The 17736-nt window shown below is 31.4% G+C and overlaps 1 protein-coding gene across 1 annotated transcript in view; it reads right to left on the reverse strand.

Moving 5' to 3' along the window:
* Positions 1-17736, reverse strand: part of LOC148282485 (F-box/LRR-repeat protein 16) — a 188294-nt gene that overhangs the window by 144995 nt on the left and 25563 nt on the right. The window contains exon 3 of the mRNA XM_088225023.1: positions 9162-9330. Coding sequence (XP_088081149.1) covers positions 9162-9330 — 169 coding nt within the window. The remainder of the gene's footprint in view (positions 1-9161; positions 9331-17736) is intronic.

Genomic DNA, 17736 nt, shown 5'->3' on the forward strand with positions numbered 1-17736 from the left:
GCTTGAATGTAGGATTGAATAACTTAAGAGCTTGAGAAAAAGTGGAAAAAGTTATCACACCATGGTTGAAATTCGTACGGTAAAATCTGTTTTATTTATTTGATAATTGAATGATTACTAAGCTTTAAACATTTGATACAAAAAACACGTACGGCTTTCGCTCAGAGAAATTTCTCTTTTGTGGCCCCAAAGGTGTTTAATGTTCTGGATGAACATATTATGTTCTTCAGAACGAAAACCATTTCAGAAGAAGGTTGTAAGTTTGGATTTTGTCTAAGGGAAGAATTGCAGGAGACTGCTGCGAGACATTGCACATATTTATAACATACCCAGTGCTGAGACTAGTTTACTAGGGGCTAGTTGACCCACTAATTCAATATGGATTAAAAATATGGGGTCTAAGTTTCAAATCTTATACCGGCAGAGCCTTAAACCTACAAGAACAAATTTTAAAAACTATCGTACCTCTAAAAATAAAGATTGAGGCAAAAGACAATAATAAAATATTATTTGATTATGTTAACGTTTTGCCAATCAACAAACTGTGTCAGTATTAGATAGTGACAGATCATTTCCTCAATTGCAGTTATAAATCCAAAGTAACCCACCAGATCGTGACCCGACAAGTATCGGCTCAGCAGCTGGCGGTGCCACGACAGAAGAACTACTATGGAGATAGAACAGTGGGGAGTGTAGTATCAAAACTGTTTAATTTAATACCTGTTGAAAATAGTGAGAAAAAAACCTAAATAAATTTAAAAAAATAGTCAAAAACTTATTAAAAACAGCAAGTGAAACTAAGGTGTGTGCATAAATATATTATATTCTTCATTTATTATTAAACTATGTACTTGCCAATTATAACTTTATAAAAAAAATGTTATGTAACCCGCAGTAAGCTTCGGCTTTGCGGGAAAAAAAATACCAAGGTGAATGTTATTTATTTCTTTAAATAAATAAAATAAAAATAATTAAAAAAAATATAGTTCTATTAAGCGCGTTGTCCAGATGTTTATTGAAATTTTTGTTTTTATAATAATTTTTATTTGTAGCACTCTTTTAATATGCATGCTTTTCTTTCTATTATGTTGTTTCCCAACTCAACACAGGGCTCTTGGCCTTATAGAGTTAGGGATACGTTATTATTTTTTTCGCAATATGTATTTTTATATGAATAAAAAAAAAATTAAAATAAATGCTTTTTTCAGGTCAGATTGTCTTACATCCAGCACCTTTATGGACTGGAAACACTGTTCTATTTTGTTCGATATTTTTATAAATTTGATATAATTTTTTTCTTCTTACACCTAATTATCCCTCGGTGCAGATTGTAAGATAATTAAAAAACCACTGCAGAAAAATTGACAATTCACTTTCGTCAAGAATATAATAATACAAACTCGGAGCATTCTAAAAAGTAAATTAATTAATATTAATTAATATTCCAAACCTTGAGTGAAGTGACGTCTTTAATAATTTAATTAATGTCGGATTAAGTTTCCTTTATTTCAATATTAAACATTATCTTGTTTTCACAAAACGGTTTAAATGTTAAGCTTTTATTACAGATGTTTAGAAACTGGAGAGCGTCTCGTTAATGAAGAATAAATGTTTTTAATTAAGAAAGGAATTAATTCAAACAAAACTAGAATAATGAAAGGGTATTTAATTACATTATTTCATGTTTAATGGAAGAGTAGATACATTTTGGAAATTAGCTTAGACGTTGTACGTATGTAACGTAGACGTACCCATGACATTTTAAAATCGTATTTAGTAATATATTTCAACAAATTTCGAAAATGAGTAAATAAGAATTAATGTATTATTAATATTTAAAGCATTAACTTTGTGGTCAAACATTTTACTAAATGTTATTAAATATTTGTGTATAACCTCTTACCGACTTTTCTATGTCTACCGGTTTCGACTCAAACAAACTTCCAATATAGTCCCTCATACGATGTTCCACTGTAAAGGTCACCCTATTAAACCTATTAAGCTTATCCCCTCCTTCCATCCCCTCTACTTTTTAAATTAATTTTCAAACAAGAAAATATTTTCATAATTTAATCAGTGCATGTTTGTCCTAATCAGTGCATGCACTTATTAAAATGCATGTCGTGTTGGTTTTATATTTTTGTGCAACAACTATGGTGAAGGTGTATGGTGGGTTTTGCATGTTGGTTTACATGTTGGTTTAATTGGTGTCCTGACGAAGAGACGCATACGTCTCGAAACCGGTAGACATAGAAAAGTCGGTAAGTGGTTATATACAAATATTTATTAAAATTTAGTAATTAATGTATTGGTTTTCTTCCACCTGGATTAGATACAAGATCTGTTTATCGGTTCCTCGCTCCTGGGATTCAGACTAGTTCTCTCATATTTTTGGTGGTCTTCTTCCATTCTATTCTGGGAACTATTATGGGGAGCAGGATATCAAAATGACATAAACAGACTACAAAGACAACAAAATAAAATATTAAAGTTAGTATATGACCTTCCCTATTTAACTGCAACTAGATAACTTTTTAAACAAACTAAGCAATTAAATATAACTGAACTTTTTCAACTAGAATCATTAAAATTTATCCATAAATAAGCCACTAATGTAATTGTAGACGAAGAACTAAAACTAGTAAAAAATTGTAGTCAACATGGACATAATACGAGAATATCAGACAAATACCATATACAACTTTCTAAAACAAAACAAGGACAATCAAGACTAATGAACCAGGGACTGAAATTATACAATAAACTACCAGACAAAACTAAACAAAAGACTCAGACAAACTTTTCAAAATGATGTAAAAAATATTATCTTGAACAACAGAGTATAAACGAAAAATGTATATATTATTTTATGTAATATGAATGTAATAATCCGTAAGGGTTTATAAATAAATTTTCAAATAAAAAAAATTCATGTTACATGGTCCCACCAGAACTGCCCCCTCTTCCTGCTCCATCGCACGATATCCTCAGTTTCACAGGTTTGTCCGACAGAGTTCTAATTCTATCTTTGAGGGTATTTGTCGCCGCTGTTTCCAGGATATTGTTTTTTCTGGTTCTATCTGCTCTTGTTTCCAAAGTGTACGTCATTATTAGCCTGACATACATATGTCTCGGATATGCTGACTTTACTATCTATTTGCACATGTTTATTTCGCTACACCACGTTTTTCAAGAAGCCAGTTATTACAGGGGCTTTATTAGACTGCTGAATGTAATAACAATGATTGAATTAAGGGCAGACAGAAATCAGCTGATATGTCCCTATATTTTCTAATGGGAAATTTATTTTACTTTCTATGTAAATATGACCAATTTGTTTTTGAGTGTTTAAAAAGATAGCGCCGTGAGTGTGTGAGGCAAACCATACCATGCATCCACAATTCTGCTATGATGAATTCTGTTTTGATAATGTCATCTCTTGGTCTCAGCTGTTCCAGTATAGTCAAGTCTCCGAAGACTACCCTCATATTGAAGTCTAAATGAAGAATGCGCTATCTTGATATAACGTCTTTCTCTCCAGCATGTTGATGAAATACGGATTCCATACTTGGAGAGCATATATTTTAATAATAAAAAAATATATATATATACGTATTTTTTACTTTAGCCAATTGATAGGTCATTAAATAAACCCTTTGGATTGGTACATAAACAGTTCATCAGTTAAGAGGTATATAAAGTACGATCAAAACAGCATTAGTTGCATATTGTAAACTACATAATACAAAAAAATATTTAAAAATAAAAATTAACATCTCAAAGAGACAGAGATAAAACGTTGCGCTGTCGGTAAGTTTCATCTTTCGGAAAATTCAACTTAAGTAAAGTAGCATTAGATCATGAATTAAATTATAAATTATTCCTTTGTCTCATTTGAAATATGATAATATTTCCATTTTGAAGCACCAACACCAATTTTATTGTTTGTTTTTTAAAAAACATAAAGTTCAATTGTATAATCATCACTATCCGCATTGAGTGATGCATAGGGCACTGGATTGGAACTCCAATTGCAGCGTATCTAGTTCATTTTTGTTAGATGTAAGTTAAGGTGATTAGTCTTCAGATGTAAGTCCAGGAATAATGAAATATTGCAGTACGCAACCATCTTCAAATTGAACCAAACCTTGAGAATAGAAGACAAATGCGTCAACCACTCCACAACGAGGCTGACTTTTCTCGACTTCTTTTTTAGGATTTGTACCTGAGAGTAGTCATTGAGTCGAAAATGCTTATTTTGCACACTAAATTGTATTCTCCACCCGCCTAGATACGTAATATAAATGACATATTCTGAGCTTAAATTAATTTAATAATAATGTAATAACACGTTGTAAACTGACGCCGACGCCGACGCCAACGCGACACGACGCCGATGACCCGTCTTTTATTTCCAATGTCAATGTGAACATTAGAGATACTTATGTACCTTTATTTTATTTCGATTTCTATAGCTTTGTCTGGTTTAAAAAGAATTATATTTTATATTTCTCAAAAGCGATTTATATAGGCATTGAGAGTCTATTAAACTAAGCGATATATTTTTTTTATTCTGCAATTGTTGTTTTTATTTAAGTATTAGGTTTCGACAGTATAATTAAATTCATGTATGCATATGTTTGTTTATTTATTTATTCATACAAAGATACACATTACAAAAAAAAAACGTATTCCTAACTCTATGAGCCCAAGAGCCCTGAGTTGAATTAAGATACGACATAATGGAAAGTTTTGCTTTAATTTTTTTAACGTGGATCATTAGAACAGGTATGTTTAATGCATGTCATGCGCATGCGCTGACTTGTGAAATTATGTGCCAACTAAGCTGGAAAAAGTGCCCTCGAAACCTGTTTATGCTTGTGAAAAGTTACCATCACCAAAGAAGAGTTAAATTAAAAGCAAAGATTAACAAAAATAAATATATTTATAAAAAAATAATACCATTCTATGAAGAGAGGAGAGGGGATGGAAAGGAAAGAAGAAGGATAAAGGAACAATTTAAATATTTAGATGGCGACATTTCAATCTTGACTTAAATGTTAATAAAGAACGGGCGTCTCTAACATTAGTGGGTAGATTATTTCAAAATCGAGCGGCTACTACTGTGAAAGAAGAGGCAAAAAAATTAGAGCGATGACAGGGTATTAAAAGGGTTCTCTCGTTACTAGAACGAAGAGATAGTCCGTGTTGTGAATGGGACAATAATGGGAGACGCACGCTTGTGAGATAACCGGCGTATTTATGATTTTAAATTCAATTTGTAATAACAAGGCTATGTTATATGCAAGCATTACGAAAAAAAAAGAATTTCTACATGCTTTTTTTTATATTTCTGAACTTTAGAATATTCCGTCTTTTCCTTGTGGTAACACGATGTTAGATCACCGCGCACAAAGGAATTTTTTGTCTTTTAAGAGTTAAACATTATTTTGACCACATTGTGACAATACATCGCGATTGGTATCAAGGTGAGTTTCCTGTCCAACTGGTCAAAATATTATATTCTTGACACTGGCATTGCATCCTAATGACTCGGAGCAGGTGTGTAATACGTCAAGTCGAGTGACTCAAGTCTCACATGGAAGTACGTGGGTGTGGAACAGATTTAGCTTTGACGCCAATAAAATCTATTTTGACCACAACATTTTTAATATGTCCATTTTTTTTATTTCACCCCCTATGGAGTTATTAAGGTTGATGTATCGTGGGATAATTACATACAACTAAGTAACTTTGAAATAAGGTAACATTTTTTAGTTAACCACTAAAACACATGTTTGTATCTTCCTCCACGAATGCTACAAATAAACACGTTGTGTATTCAAATCACCATAATATTATTTGAATGCATCACGAGTTGTACTTTTGTAAGGGTAACATTAGAGATAATATTTCTAATGTTTACGGCATGCGTAGGCAGATAATAAAGATTATGAGAGCGCAAATAATGACAAACTGGGCAGAAATAGTACGCAAAAAAACGCTATTTTAAAAATACAATTTTTCCCAGAACTGTTATCACGTATCAAATTCAGGGTGCTTGAAAAAATGACTTAGTAGGTGCTACCATTTTGTAGCGACAATTCACGAGCAGCGTATACTTGTTATTTTTTATTTTATTTTATTTTATTAACATTAACGGCAAATCTGCCTTTTACAAAAATTTATAATATAAACATATTTGACTTAATAATAATAATTTTAAAAAAAACATAAATTTCCTTCCACCCAAGTTTTATAAAAACAAAAAATTACACAACATATTCAGTAAAAAGTTTAAACAATTTAAGAATAAATGTAAAAAAAAAATATATATATATTTTAAAGTAACAAGAAAATCATAAAGTACTGTTTCATACAGCTGGGCAAAGTAAACAAAGAATTGTATATATTATGAAATGTATAAATAAATAAATATGATTACCATTCACCATCTTCAAAAGTTCAAAAGGTTTGTACTATTGGAACAATACCCTACACTAAATATATCCGATACGTTGGAATAACTATTGCAGAGTTCATGAAGTCTGTTCAATACGGCATTACAAGTATACACTGTCCGTGAATTGTTGCTACAAAACGGTAGCACCGATCCAGTCATTCTTCCAGGCGCCCTGAAGTTGATGAGACATAACAGTTCAGGGCAATCCCATATTGAAGTTACAATTTTGAATAAATTTTAAAGGTCTATAATTTTTCTTCTGTCGTTAAGTTTTAACAAATTTAATATTTTTAGTAAAAAGTCCTAATGAAAAATTCAAAGTTTAAAACATATATACCCTAAGAGTATTTTTTGGACTCTTTCAAGAGGATTTTGGTGACAATTACATATTACATTACAAACTATCACTAATACAAAAAACTTTTTTCTAATAACCATAAGCAAACGTCTCACTCCTGTATTTAACTCAATATTTTTAATATTATTTGGTAACATGTTAAATATTTTAGGTATACTGTATTGCAGTGTCCTTTTGCCATATTTATTGTAATATCTAGGAACAGCTAGCCCTTCCATACTAGTAAACCTGGTGTTGTAATCATGTACCAACTTGAGTTTATACTCGGAGTGCGACGCATGCTGACAAATTAATTTGTACCAAAGTAGAGCCCTAACAGATAATTTATTTACAGATTTATACATTAATGATATTGAAATATTGTGTCTCTGGCGGTATACATCTTTATGTAGTAGCAATTTGATCATAGAATTTTGCAAGGTTTGAAAAAAATTAATATAAGTTTCACTTGATAACCCCCAGGAAGTTATGGCGTTGACAGTTGTAGTAACGAGTTCATATTGTAGAGTTATACTCTAACTGGCTTCTCACTAATGAAGTATACATCAACTTCAAAGTGCCTATGCTAATTCCTTAGTCACACGTAACATGAAAACCAACATTTTCAGGGATTCACTAGTAATTTTGTTTATGCTGTATTAAATCCAAGAAAGATATATATAAATTTATTTATATATGTATATATCAGAGGGCGCGGTGAAATTTTGGATTAGGGAAGCAGTTACTTGGTACTTGGTACAAACATAGGTAAAATTGGTACCTATTACCAACACAGAAATTCAAATTAATTGCTTTGAAATAAACTAAAAAGCAATTTAATGCCATAATTTCAGCATAAAGAGTTGTATTTCATAGTCAAATATTATAATGCCATTGTGTCAACCGATTTAAGTGCTAAATTTTCAATAAAACCATCGCAATACATGAAAAATAAACTTTGGTGTATTTGTTAAAATTGATTCCACAGATATTGACTTGTGAAATTATGTACTGTGGAACCACCTTAAAGGAACTAAAATACTTATTCTTAGAGGTGGGGGTCAGTGCTATGAAAGCTACTGACGTCACTGCGACCTGTGAAGATCTATTGTGACGGGTCTTCGTGAATAGTTCTCGCCCTCCAAGCCCAGGTCTATAAAGAGCCTGGCTACTGTGTGGAAGGCGAGAGTTGACATTTTGTTTACTTTGCGTGCACTTTGCATTTGCACTAAAACACTTACGCAGTTTCATATTCCAGAATCAGTCAGAGCGCGGTGTATTTTATACCAGTCCGCGCATTTTTTAGAAGTTATTAATGAATGAACATCGAACCCATTTTTGATCAAAACAACAAACCGACAAATTTTTTTTTTTCAGTTCTTCAGGGAATCGTTGGTTCCATCCAATATATGGACGGACCACACATGATATACATATTTACACGTATACCCCATGAACTCGACAATAGTAAGTTATACTTACCTTTTTCCTCTTCTTTCTGTGCCATATCAGGTACAGAAAGAAGAAGAAGAAGGTGGGTATAACGAATGGTGGGTATATTATACCCACCATTTGGATATATTTAATGTAAGGTATTGTTCCCACAGAACAAACCTTTTGAACTATTTCAAAGGCGGTGAAAGGTAAATCACACCTTTAGTGAAATTATAAGCCTTTTAAATGTTTTATTATTTAATTTAGATTTATTATTAATTTTTAAACTGCTACTAAATGTTTAAAATAATGTTTGGGTTTAATTTTTATTTCTTAATTTTATGTTTTTTTTTTACAACAATTATCATTACAAAAAAAAAAGAATAACAGCGTATCCCAAACTCTATGAGGTCAAGGGCCTTGTGTTGAGTTAGGATACAACACAATGGAAAGTGGAAGCACATACATAATTAAATAATAGCAAAAAAATATATATTATTACTTAAAAACTCGTATATTTTAAAGGACATCTGGACAACAAGCTTAATAGTATATAAATCTATGCAACATATCGCAGCAGTCTCCTACAGTGGTCTCTTCCCTTAGACAAAATGCAGACTTGTACACTCCTCCTGAAAATGGCGTTCTTTTTGGAGAACTGATTTAGTTAAAAGTAAGGTTTGTGTTTTTAAATAATTATCTAGCCCAAAAATTTTTACATTGTTCGTTTTGTAAAAGGCAATTGTGCCACATATGTTGATAAAATAAAATAAATTTTCGCATTCGAACAAACGCCTTTTTCTAAGTTTTACGAAAATTCCACGTTGCAATTACTGTACTCGTGTGCATCCTAAGAATTATCCTCTTTCTCGTAATATTCCGCATGAACGTTGACTCCGCAAGATTGTGCAATTTTAGAGTACTCACCAATATTCACGACTCCGTGGTTTGTAAGCTCCCAGCAAGAGTGCAGGCGGAGGACACTCAGGGAAGCACTCTGCTTAGGGGAGAAGTATCCGAGGGCGGTATCCGTTACGTGGTACGCCTGGAGAGAGAACTCGTACAACGAAGGCAGCAACTGCGCCACTGCTCCAACCTGCAGGAAAAAAAAATAAGGAAATTACTACAAATAAACGCATGATAATTTATGGATTTCATCCCCCGGGAGGTCGGCATCGATATATCGTCGGTGATACTGCAAAACCGCAATATAATCAATTTATATTTTTGGCAGGGGAACCTAAAAAGCTTTTTGTTAATATATTACTTACTTAGATAAGTCTACCTCGTTTTGTAGAATGTGTAATTAGATTTTTGAATATTGGTTTTGAATGTGGTCCTACACTGCAGTGTTTAATTGTTCCTGAACTGGAATCTGAAGCGTAAGACTCATGATCTTACAAAAATGTTACCAAAATGATTTAGATTCTATTCTAAATAAGGGGGTTAAATTCAAATCCGCCACTGTGCATGATCACTGTTTTTGGGAAGACCAACAAAACCAGTAGTAGTGTTGATAAATATTTGTAATAAAGATCTATGAAATACTGTCCAGTAAAAAGGTCTAAGGGAAGGTGGGGATAATAAATCATTTTTAATATTATTTCCATTTGTAAATACTCACTACAAACTACAAACTTTAAAATATCTTTCTTTCACTAAAATTTAAATTTTTAAACCACTTTCATTTATGTTTTTCTTTTTCCTTCTCTTTTTTATACTTTCATAATTAACCTTACATATAATTGCTTTTTAATATGGAAACTTCACTGGTCCATTAGAATTAAGTCTTATTGTGTAAAATATTAAACTTTGTAACTGTACTGTATGTTTCCTGAATAAAAGAAAATAAATAAAATAATAAAAATAATCAATCCTTTACTAAACAGGAGTCACTGGACGTGTCTGGGGCCTGAGGTTTTTGATTTGTCAGTGGACATCTTTTGCTGAGGACTTCCTTGATCACGGAATATACGTCTCCTTTATTGCTTCCGCTTGATGAGGTAAAATTCTTCAAAAATTACAGTTTAAGTAGGTATGAGTGGTGGCAAAAGTTTGTTTGCAACCAGTAGTCTTTGGGTAAGTCTGCTGCCTCTGGGTGCGCTGCCGGTGACTGGCCTTAAGTGTCATCCGGGGGCGTTCTGGTGCTCCAGAGAGTAGTAACTAACGTTTCCTATCACTGTCGACATAAGGGGGTTTGAAATGGGTGAAGGATTTATTTGTTTATTTTATTTATACTTTCCTTTGTCCCTACTTTGTAGACGATGAGGGGTGGTTTTAGAGCGACAGTGAAAGGGACATATCCATATTGATTTTGAAAATACAACTATTTATTATAAATCCATTTAATTTATTTTTATCGGTATTCGTAGAATTGCCCTTTTGTCAAGGTCAAACATGTCGCGTTTCATAAGAATTTCATTTTAAAAATCATGTATAAAAATATTTGTCAACAACATCCATATAGATTTGGAAAATACAATAAATTTTTCTAAATACATTTTACATGTTTTTATCGGTATTCGTAGTTTGTGATATATTTCTATTACAAAAATCATGAGAAATTAAAAAAAATAAGATAAAAGAATTTTAAAAAATTGAGAATCAAACATAATTGTATAAACAAAATAAAAAGTAAAAGGCAGCTTTATAAAAAAAATATCTAGGACAACCATATTTGCAAAACTTTACTTTTAAAAATGCTTAACGCTCCAAAGATAGCATTGAAAAATAAATAAAAAAACAAAGAAAACAGAATTTGAAATTTGTAAAAAGATTCAGGGGGATGCGATGTAAGAAGGGTCATGCATACAATTCTCTTCACGTGACTTGGTTAGAAATAACACCCACCTCTTCGTATTCGCAGTTGGTGACCCCTTAATCGTTCAGGTGTCATTCACCTTGTATAAAAGATCCACAAAAGCGTAAAGAAATACCATCTTTTGATCTGGTAGGGGTCGAATGAATCCCCTGTGATCCATCCCTTTAGGTTATGAATTCGAAAGACAAGCTCGGTACGTGGATACGTTCTTAGAAAATTTAAATGTAAATTTTTCGTATAACGACACAGCACTTAGTTAAAATTTTATCACGCCGAATAAAATATGATGGCTTTAAGGTTAGTACCATGAAAAACAAAATTACTTTTGAACATCATTTTTTGTGACTTTATTATGATGGGAAGATAAAGGCATTATGTATAAAAAACTATTATTCTGTATAAAAAGAATACAAAATTGTATAATTATAAATAAATAAATATTAATTTGCAAATAACTTCCACCAAGAATTTTCACAAACAAACTGGAATGTTTTTGGAATGAACTACTGTTATTACGTTTAGTTGAATATAACTTTTCATGTGGATATACAAGATGATTATGTCTGACAAATGATAAGTAGTAGCATAACATACAGCAGACAACGGACAGCAGACAGCAGACAGACGACAGACAGTGTCGGCGTTAATACGGGTATAAGATTATTACAAAACACAGTTTGGTATGAGGGTAATAATTTTAATATGTGCGAGATTTTCTGGGAAAGGAAGATAAATTAATGCCTATTCGTTGAGACATAACACTCATAATCAAACATCTACAAATGAACAGTATTTTGAGTGTGTTCAAATGTTTGTAGACAGGTTGGATATCAGTTTCAGTTTCAAGCGTTGCCTAGTGGGTGAAATGGTTCTATCGGAAAAATCTCACCCACATGATAAAGGTTTCAGCTATTTTACTTCACGAAAGTCAACAGATGGAAGAATTGAGAAAATATGGATATTTAAACACAGGCAGAGTGGTGGATGTTACACAGAGTGTATAAAAAAATGGATAGTGGAGCTAGGTAGAAGTAAAATGGTTTGTCTCATTTGCCCATACCAATATTGAATCAACCGCTCCACAAGTGTATAGCTTATGTTAGGTTTTTGTTATTTTCATTGTGCGTTTTGTAATGTAAATAATATAGATGTACATATTTACCTTGTTTTTAAAACTATGAATATTTTGTTAATTGTCTCTGTTTATTAAGTTAGTCTTTCTTTGTTTATTCTCTAATGTAAAAACATTTCAAAAAAGTATATTGTTTAACAACTTGTGCTTATGCTTTATGCTTTTAACAACAACTTATGCTTTTTTTGCACCACAACAGGCCAGAAGGCCTAATTACAGTGGTGAATTACATCACAGAACACCCAGGCTTGAGAAAAATCACATATAAATTTTTGTGTTCTCTCCGGGAATCGAACCCGGAACCTTCCGTGTGTGAGTCAAGCATTTTGACCATTACACCACGGAGGCCGCCATATTGTTAAGTGTCCTCGGCACGGGTAACCCCAGTGAGGACACATTATTTTTATTATTAATTATAGTTTGTAAGAGAAAAATATGAATAAATAAATAACAAAAAAAAGTGCAAATAAAAATGGCCACTTAAACCAGCCAATGACAGGTCATAAGCCCTGTTAAAACTTAGACTTCCATATTTCCTTCTCAAAAATGTGTTCACTCCTTATTGCAACTTAAAAAAAAAAAAATGTTTAAATACTTGCGTTCTTGTGATTTACTCAAATATTTCAATTAAGGGGGCATTTGTGAATATCTGACCATTAGAAAATGGGAGTCAAGTTGTGGCAGAGCGGGGTGCGAACCTTGGACTTCTGATCCGTGAGTCGGCTACACTAGCCACGGGACTACAACCCGGTTCAAATTTAGACCAGTAAATCAGTTTCAGTAATCAAACATTTAGAAAATACAAATAGTTATCATTGTGGTGTGGTGATTAGCGAGTTAAGACACTATGTACGAGTCCCGGGTTAAATTCCCATGGAACGTAGCATAATTTATTAATTTAAACCTTGTTATTTGGATACAATATGTAATGATTTCTGAAGACTTATTTTTATTTTACATACGAAAATATTAAAATAGCTGATTTATCGAAGGTATTAATAATTGTGCTAAATATCTATCAGGTAGAATCAAAAGTTTAGTTAAAAAAAATAATGGTATATCGTTATTATTAATTTAGTACAATTTAATAAATAAGAAAGTTTTAATGATACCACATTTAGTAACATTTTTTCAATAGCGAATAAAATTTTCTAAATAATATGAGTTTTCAATTTCTAGAATTTACTTTGTGATTCATATAATAAATTATAGTGCTTTCTAACTTTATGGATTACTTACCGCAGATCCAAACTTGGCTTAGTTAATAATTCAAAATGTTAAGAAATATTATTATCTATTCAAAACAATATTAAGACTTTCCAATTCTATTATTTCTTCAGGTAACTCATTATAGAATTTTAAACCCTGAAAGTTATGAGACTCCATTATTATCCTCATTAGTAATGTTTTGTTTTTTTATCTCTAGTTTCTTTGTATGAATGGCATTTGGTTAAATTTTATTTTAAATTTAACATTTTTTTCTATTCTATTTTTATATTACTGACTCTTTTTAAAAAAAAAAATATATTTGGACCCCTGTATTTAGTAGACTTACGTGTCATGTACAAGGCTAAGGTACATGGAAAAAATCGTTTTGTTTGTCTTGTAAATGGGATGTTCGATCACTGATTTTGGTTTATTACCTTTATGAGTCCAATCACCATTGTTGCAAAGTTCAAGAACAATGGCGCGTGATAACTACTATTAACTACAGTGTGGATATCTGTTAAGGTTATTCCATCTTTCTTGCATTCTGGTTCAAAATTATGGCGTAGTAAACTGAAAAATGGGCACTGAAAAAAAGATACTCTGTGAAGAAATATCATCGCATGGACAATAGTCATCATTCCTTAATTTAAACCTATTTAGATAACTTCTCACAGCTCCGTGTCCGGTAAAAATTTGGGTCGTTTCGAAAGTACTTTGGTGGTGATGACGGAAGTTCGCTGCGTCTAAATACTTACATATTTGCTTACTAAATACTTATATTATTAATACATATGGAGCTAATAAGCCGAGACCTTTTGTCAGGTCTTCTTAAGATGGGGAATTTAAAGTGAAATCGGGAGAAAAAAAATGAGTGATCTAAAACAAACAAATTACAACAGGGAATGAGAAAACCTTAAAGAAGGGAATGTGGAAGTCTAGGCATTTACAGGGCTTATGACCTGTCAATGGCTGGTTTAAGTGGCCACTTTACACACTGTGTAACATTCACCATTTTGCCTATGTTTGAACATCCACATTTCTTCAATTCTTCAATTTGTCTGCAAAAATTTTGACAAACTCAAATATTGTCTAAAACAAAGTTGAATATTTATTTATTTTATTATAATGAATTACCACAAAGTTAGTGCTTCAAATATATGTTTTATAAGAATACAAGTGTGTATATTTATCATACTTCCTATTTTTTAAATAAATTAATTAAAAAATAATATGTAGTAGAAATGTGTTTGAAATTTATGTTTTTGTCTAAGTATACTCCGAGATATTTTTTGTTTATCCACAGAATTTAAAGCTTTACCATATCGGCATTAATACTGCATCATCATTGAGGTAAGTTTTTCCTAACAATATTTATATATTTTGTTATTACGATAACTTAACTTTCAGACATTTTAAATTATTTCCTAAATCATCATTAATTGTAGTTATTTATCTTCGCTATTTGTTTCTGTTATAATTTTAGCTTTTCTATTTTATTGTATTTTGTGTCAAATAAATCAATAATTTAAAGTTTTTTCTTGTTTACGCTATATGTTAATGACAAATGCATCATAACCGTTTTGTGTTTCTCAATAATAGTACAGATTGACAGTACCAAGTCAACGTTTCAAGCCACGACACAGAACAACGACCACCGTACTATATCCTACCCCCTGGGACTATCAGAAAGGGTAGCGGGTCTGGGGAGACATTCCCGGAATTCGCCCTGTTTGGGAAATCTAAGGAAATGTGCCAAAAGGTTGACAAATTGTTCGCATAATTCGGAAATACCGGCAGATGCGATGGAATGTCTTACTGACATACAATAAAATATTGTAGTTTACAGAAATGCCTGCCAATATCAAGCAGTCCAGAGAAATTATGTTTTTTTTTCTTAATGATCAGTTGCATCAAAAAATATATACACAGTGTGAAAGCACTCCCTCCATATACTCAAAAACCGTTTAGAAGACCAAGGCCTTTCTGAGGCATCAGTATTACTAATTTATTTACTTTTTTAATCGGGTTCTTAAACCACAATCAAAAAAAAAAAATATTTGCGTTCTTATCATTACCCAAATATTTCATTTTAAAGGGGCATTTTCCACGAGTTGTATAACTCACTATCAAAAATGGAAATCAAGTTGGGGTAGAGTGGGATTCGAACCACGGACCTTTGATCCGTGTGTCCGAGACACTAGCCACAAGAGCACAACCCGACCGTTATTTTTTGTATTTTATTTAACAGATTTTTATTGTATTAAAAGTTGTTTTCATTGCGTTTTTCACCGCGAGTTTGGCAAATTATATGGAGGGCGTATGTCGGATATTGCCATGCTTACCAATGGCTAAAATTGCAAATACACGAACAGTAGCATACATTTTTTAAAAACTTCGCCTTACAATTTAAAGCTCTAATTTTTACCGCGCATAAGAATAATTTGTATCCAATTTCCCCTAGGGTTGAACTTACTAATTGTTTTGGGTGTTGTAGTATATTTTTACAATTTTTTTCAATATTTCCTCTTTCCCACTTACTAACAAGCCTAAATAATGAAGGATAAGCAGGTTTTTTTTCTTCTATATAACATTATTCTATGTAACATTAAAAAATCTATAAAATTTGATTTATCTTGAAAATTTTCGTAACTACCATTTACGAGTATATAATTAACTCTCCGTAATTTATTTATTTTTACTAATTAATTTACTCAAAGGTTGTTCAATACAGATTATTTGAGATGTAAGTCCCAACTCCATGGGCTTAAAAGTCCTGTGTTGAGTTGGGACGAGCAATTAGTTGACTCAGACACACGAGTAGGTATATCCGTACAAATATTATAATATAAGATCAGAAACATAACAATAATAAAAAAAAAAAAAATGTACGACACATATGGTAAACAGTAATCGGGATGTTACCTTTCAAAAATATTTTAATGTGAATTGCTGAATTATTAATTATTTCTTTATTGTTAATCACACCTGCGGATATATATTATAAATGTAACAAGGATTGGGAAAGTTCCCTTGAATTATAAATGAATATTATTTTTCAAAACGAATAATTTATTTGTTGTATTATTCATTCTACCGTGTTAATCATTTCCGATTAAACATTATTTTAATAGGAAGCAAAATAAAGAGCAGAAACAGTATTTATTTTCTAATTATTTAACGTTTACTTTATTTTCATGTTATCAAATTAACTAACAAATATATTATAGCACCTCTCCATTAGAAGTGCTCAAGTAATATTTTGTGTATGACTTAAATATAATTTGTTGCTGAAAAGTTGTTCTAGACTTCATTCGAATGAATAATTTATTTGTTGTAGTTGTTAAAAAAACAACAACCGTTATAACGCAGCGTGGAAAATTTCAACTCTTATCAGTTCATAGTTTACCTCTTCGTTCTAATTCTCCAATTCATCCACAATTCCTCTTTCTTCTCTAACTCATAAAGTGTCCATGTGGCTCGACTGTGGAATTATCTCCCATCCACCATCAAATATGTTACTACATTATCTCTGTTTAAACCACGTCTAAAGAAACATCTCCTTTCTCTTCCTTAATCTCTCCTCCTTTTCTCTTTCCTCTTTTTTCTTTTTTCTCATTGAGTAATAGTTTTGATTTAAGGTAATTTATAAACAAATAAGTTTATTTATATTTTTAGATATCTTAAGCTTTTTTATCTTTATTTTCTATTGATTATGTTATGTAACTTGAATTATAAAAATAAAACTATAATTTTATTGGTTGGTTGGAAGAAATTGCCATTTGGAAATAAGCCCGCCAATGTACAAATAACATTATGTACAAAATGTTAAATAAATAAATAAATAAAATAAATAACAAAAAATAAAAATATTTACAAATAAACTAAAGTTATAGGTTATAGGCCAATTATAATTTCTATATAATTAAATACAATACAAAAAATAAGAAAAAAAAGTACCCGTGAAAAGTCACTCATTCCACTAGTAAAAAAATAAAATACAACTATAATTAAATAAAACATTTGAAAAGATAAAAGATTTTGTTTATTCGGTCTTCAAAAATATTTTCGCCAGCGGATCCATACGGAGTACCCTCCTTTCTTATTTCGAACAAGAGAAAACCAAAATGATATGAAATTTATTTTAGAAATAAAAGACGAGTTATACTTCAATCCACAAATTTGGAATATCCAGTGACTGGTTTCATCTTCGAGACTGGTCCTGGAGCCCGGTCACTGGATATTCTAAATTTGTGGAATAAGGTATCACTCGTCTTTTATTTCTGTAATAAATTACAATGAACTTCCATCAAGAATTTTCACTTACAAACTTAAATGTTTAT

The sequence above is a fragment of the Micrasema longulum genome, unplaced genomic scaffold, assembly GCF_059751315.1.
Source record: "Micrasema longulum isolate JH-2025_06_02 unplaced genomic scaffold, ASM5975131v1 h1tg000323l, whole genome shotgun sequence".
NCBI classification, from domain to species: domain Eukaryota; kingdom Metazoa; phylum Arthropoda; class Insecta; order Trichoptera; family Brachycentridae; genus Micrasema; species Micrasema longulum.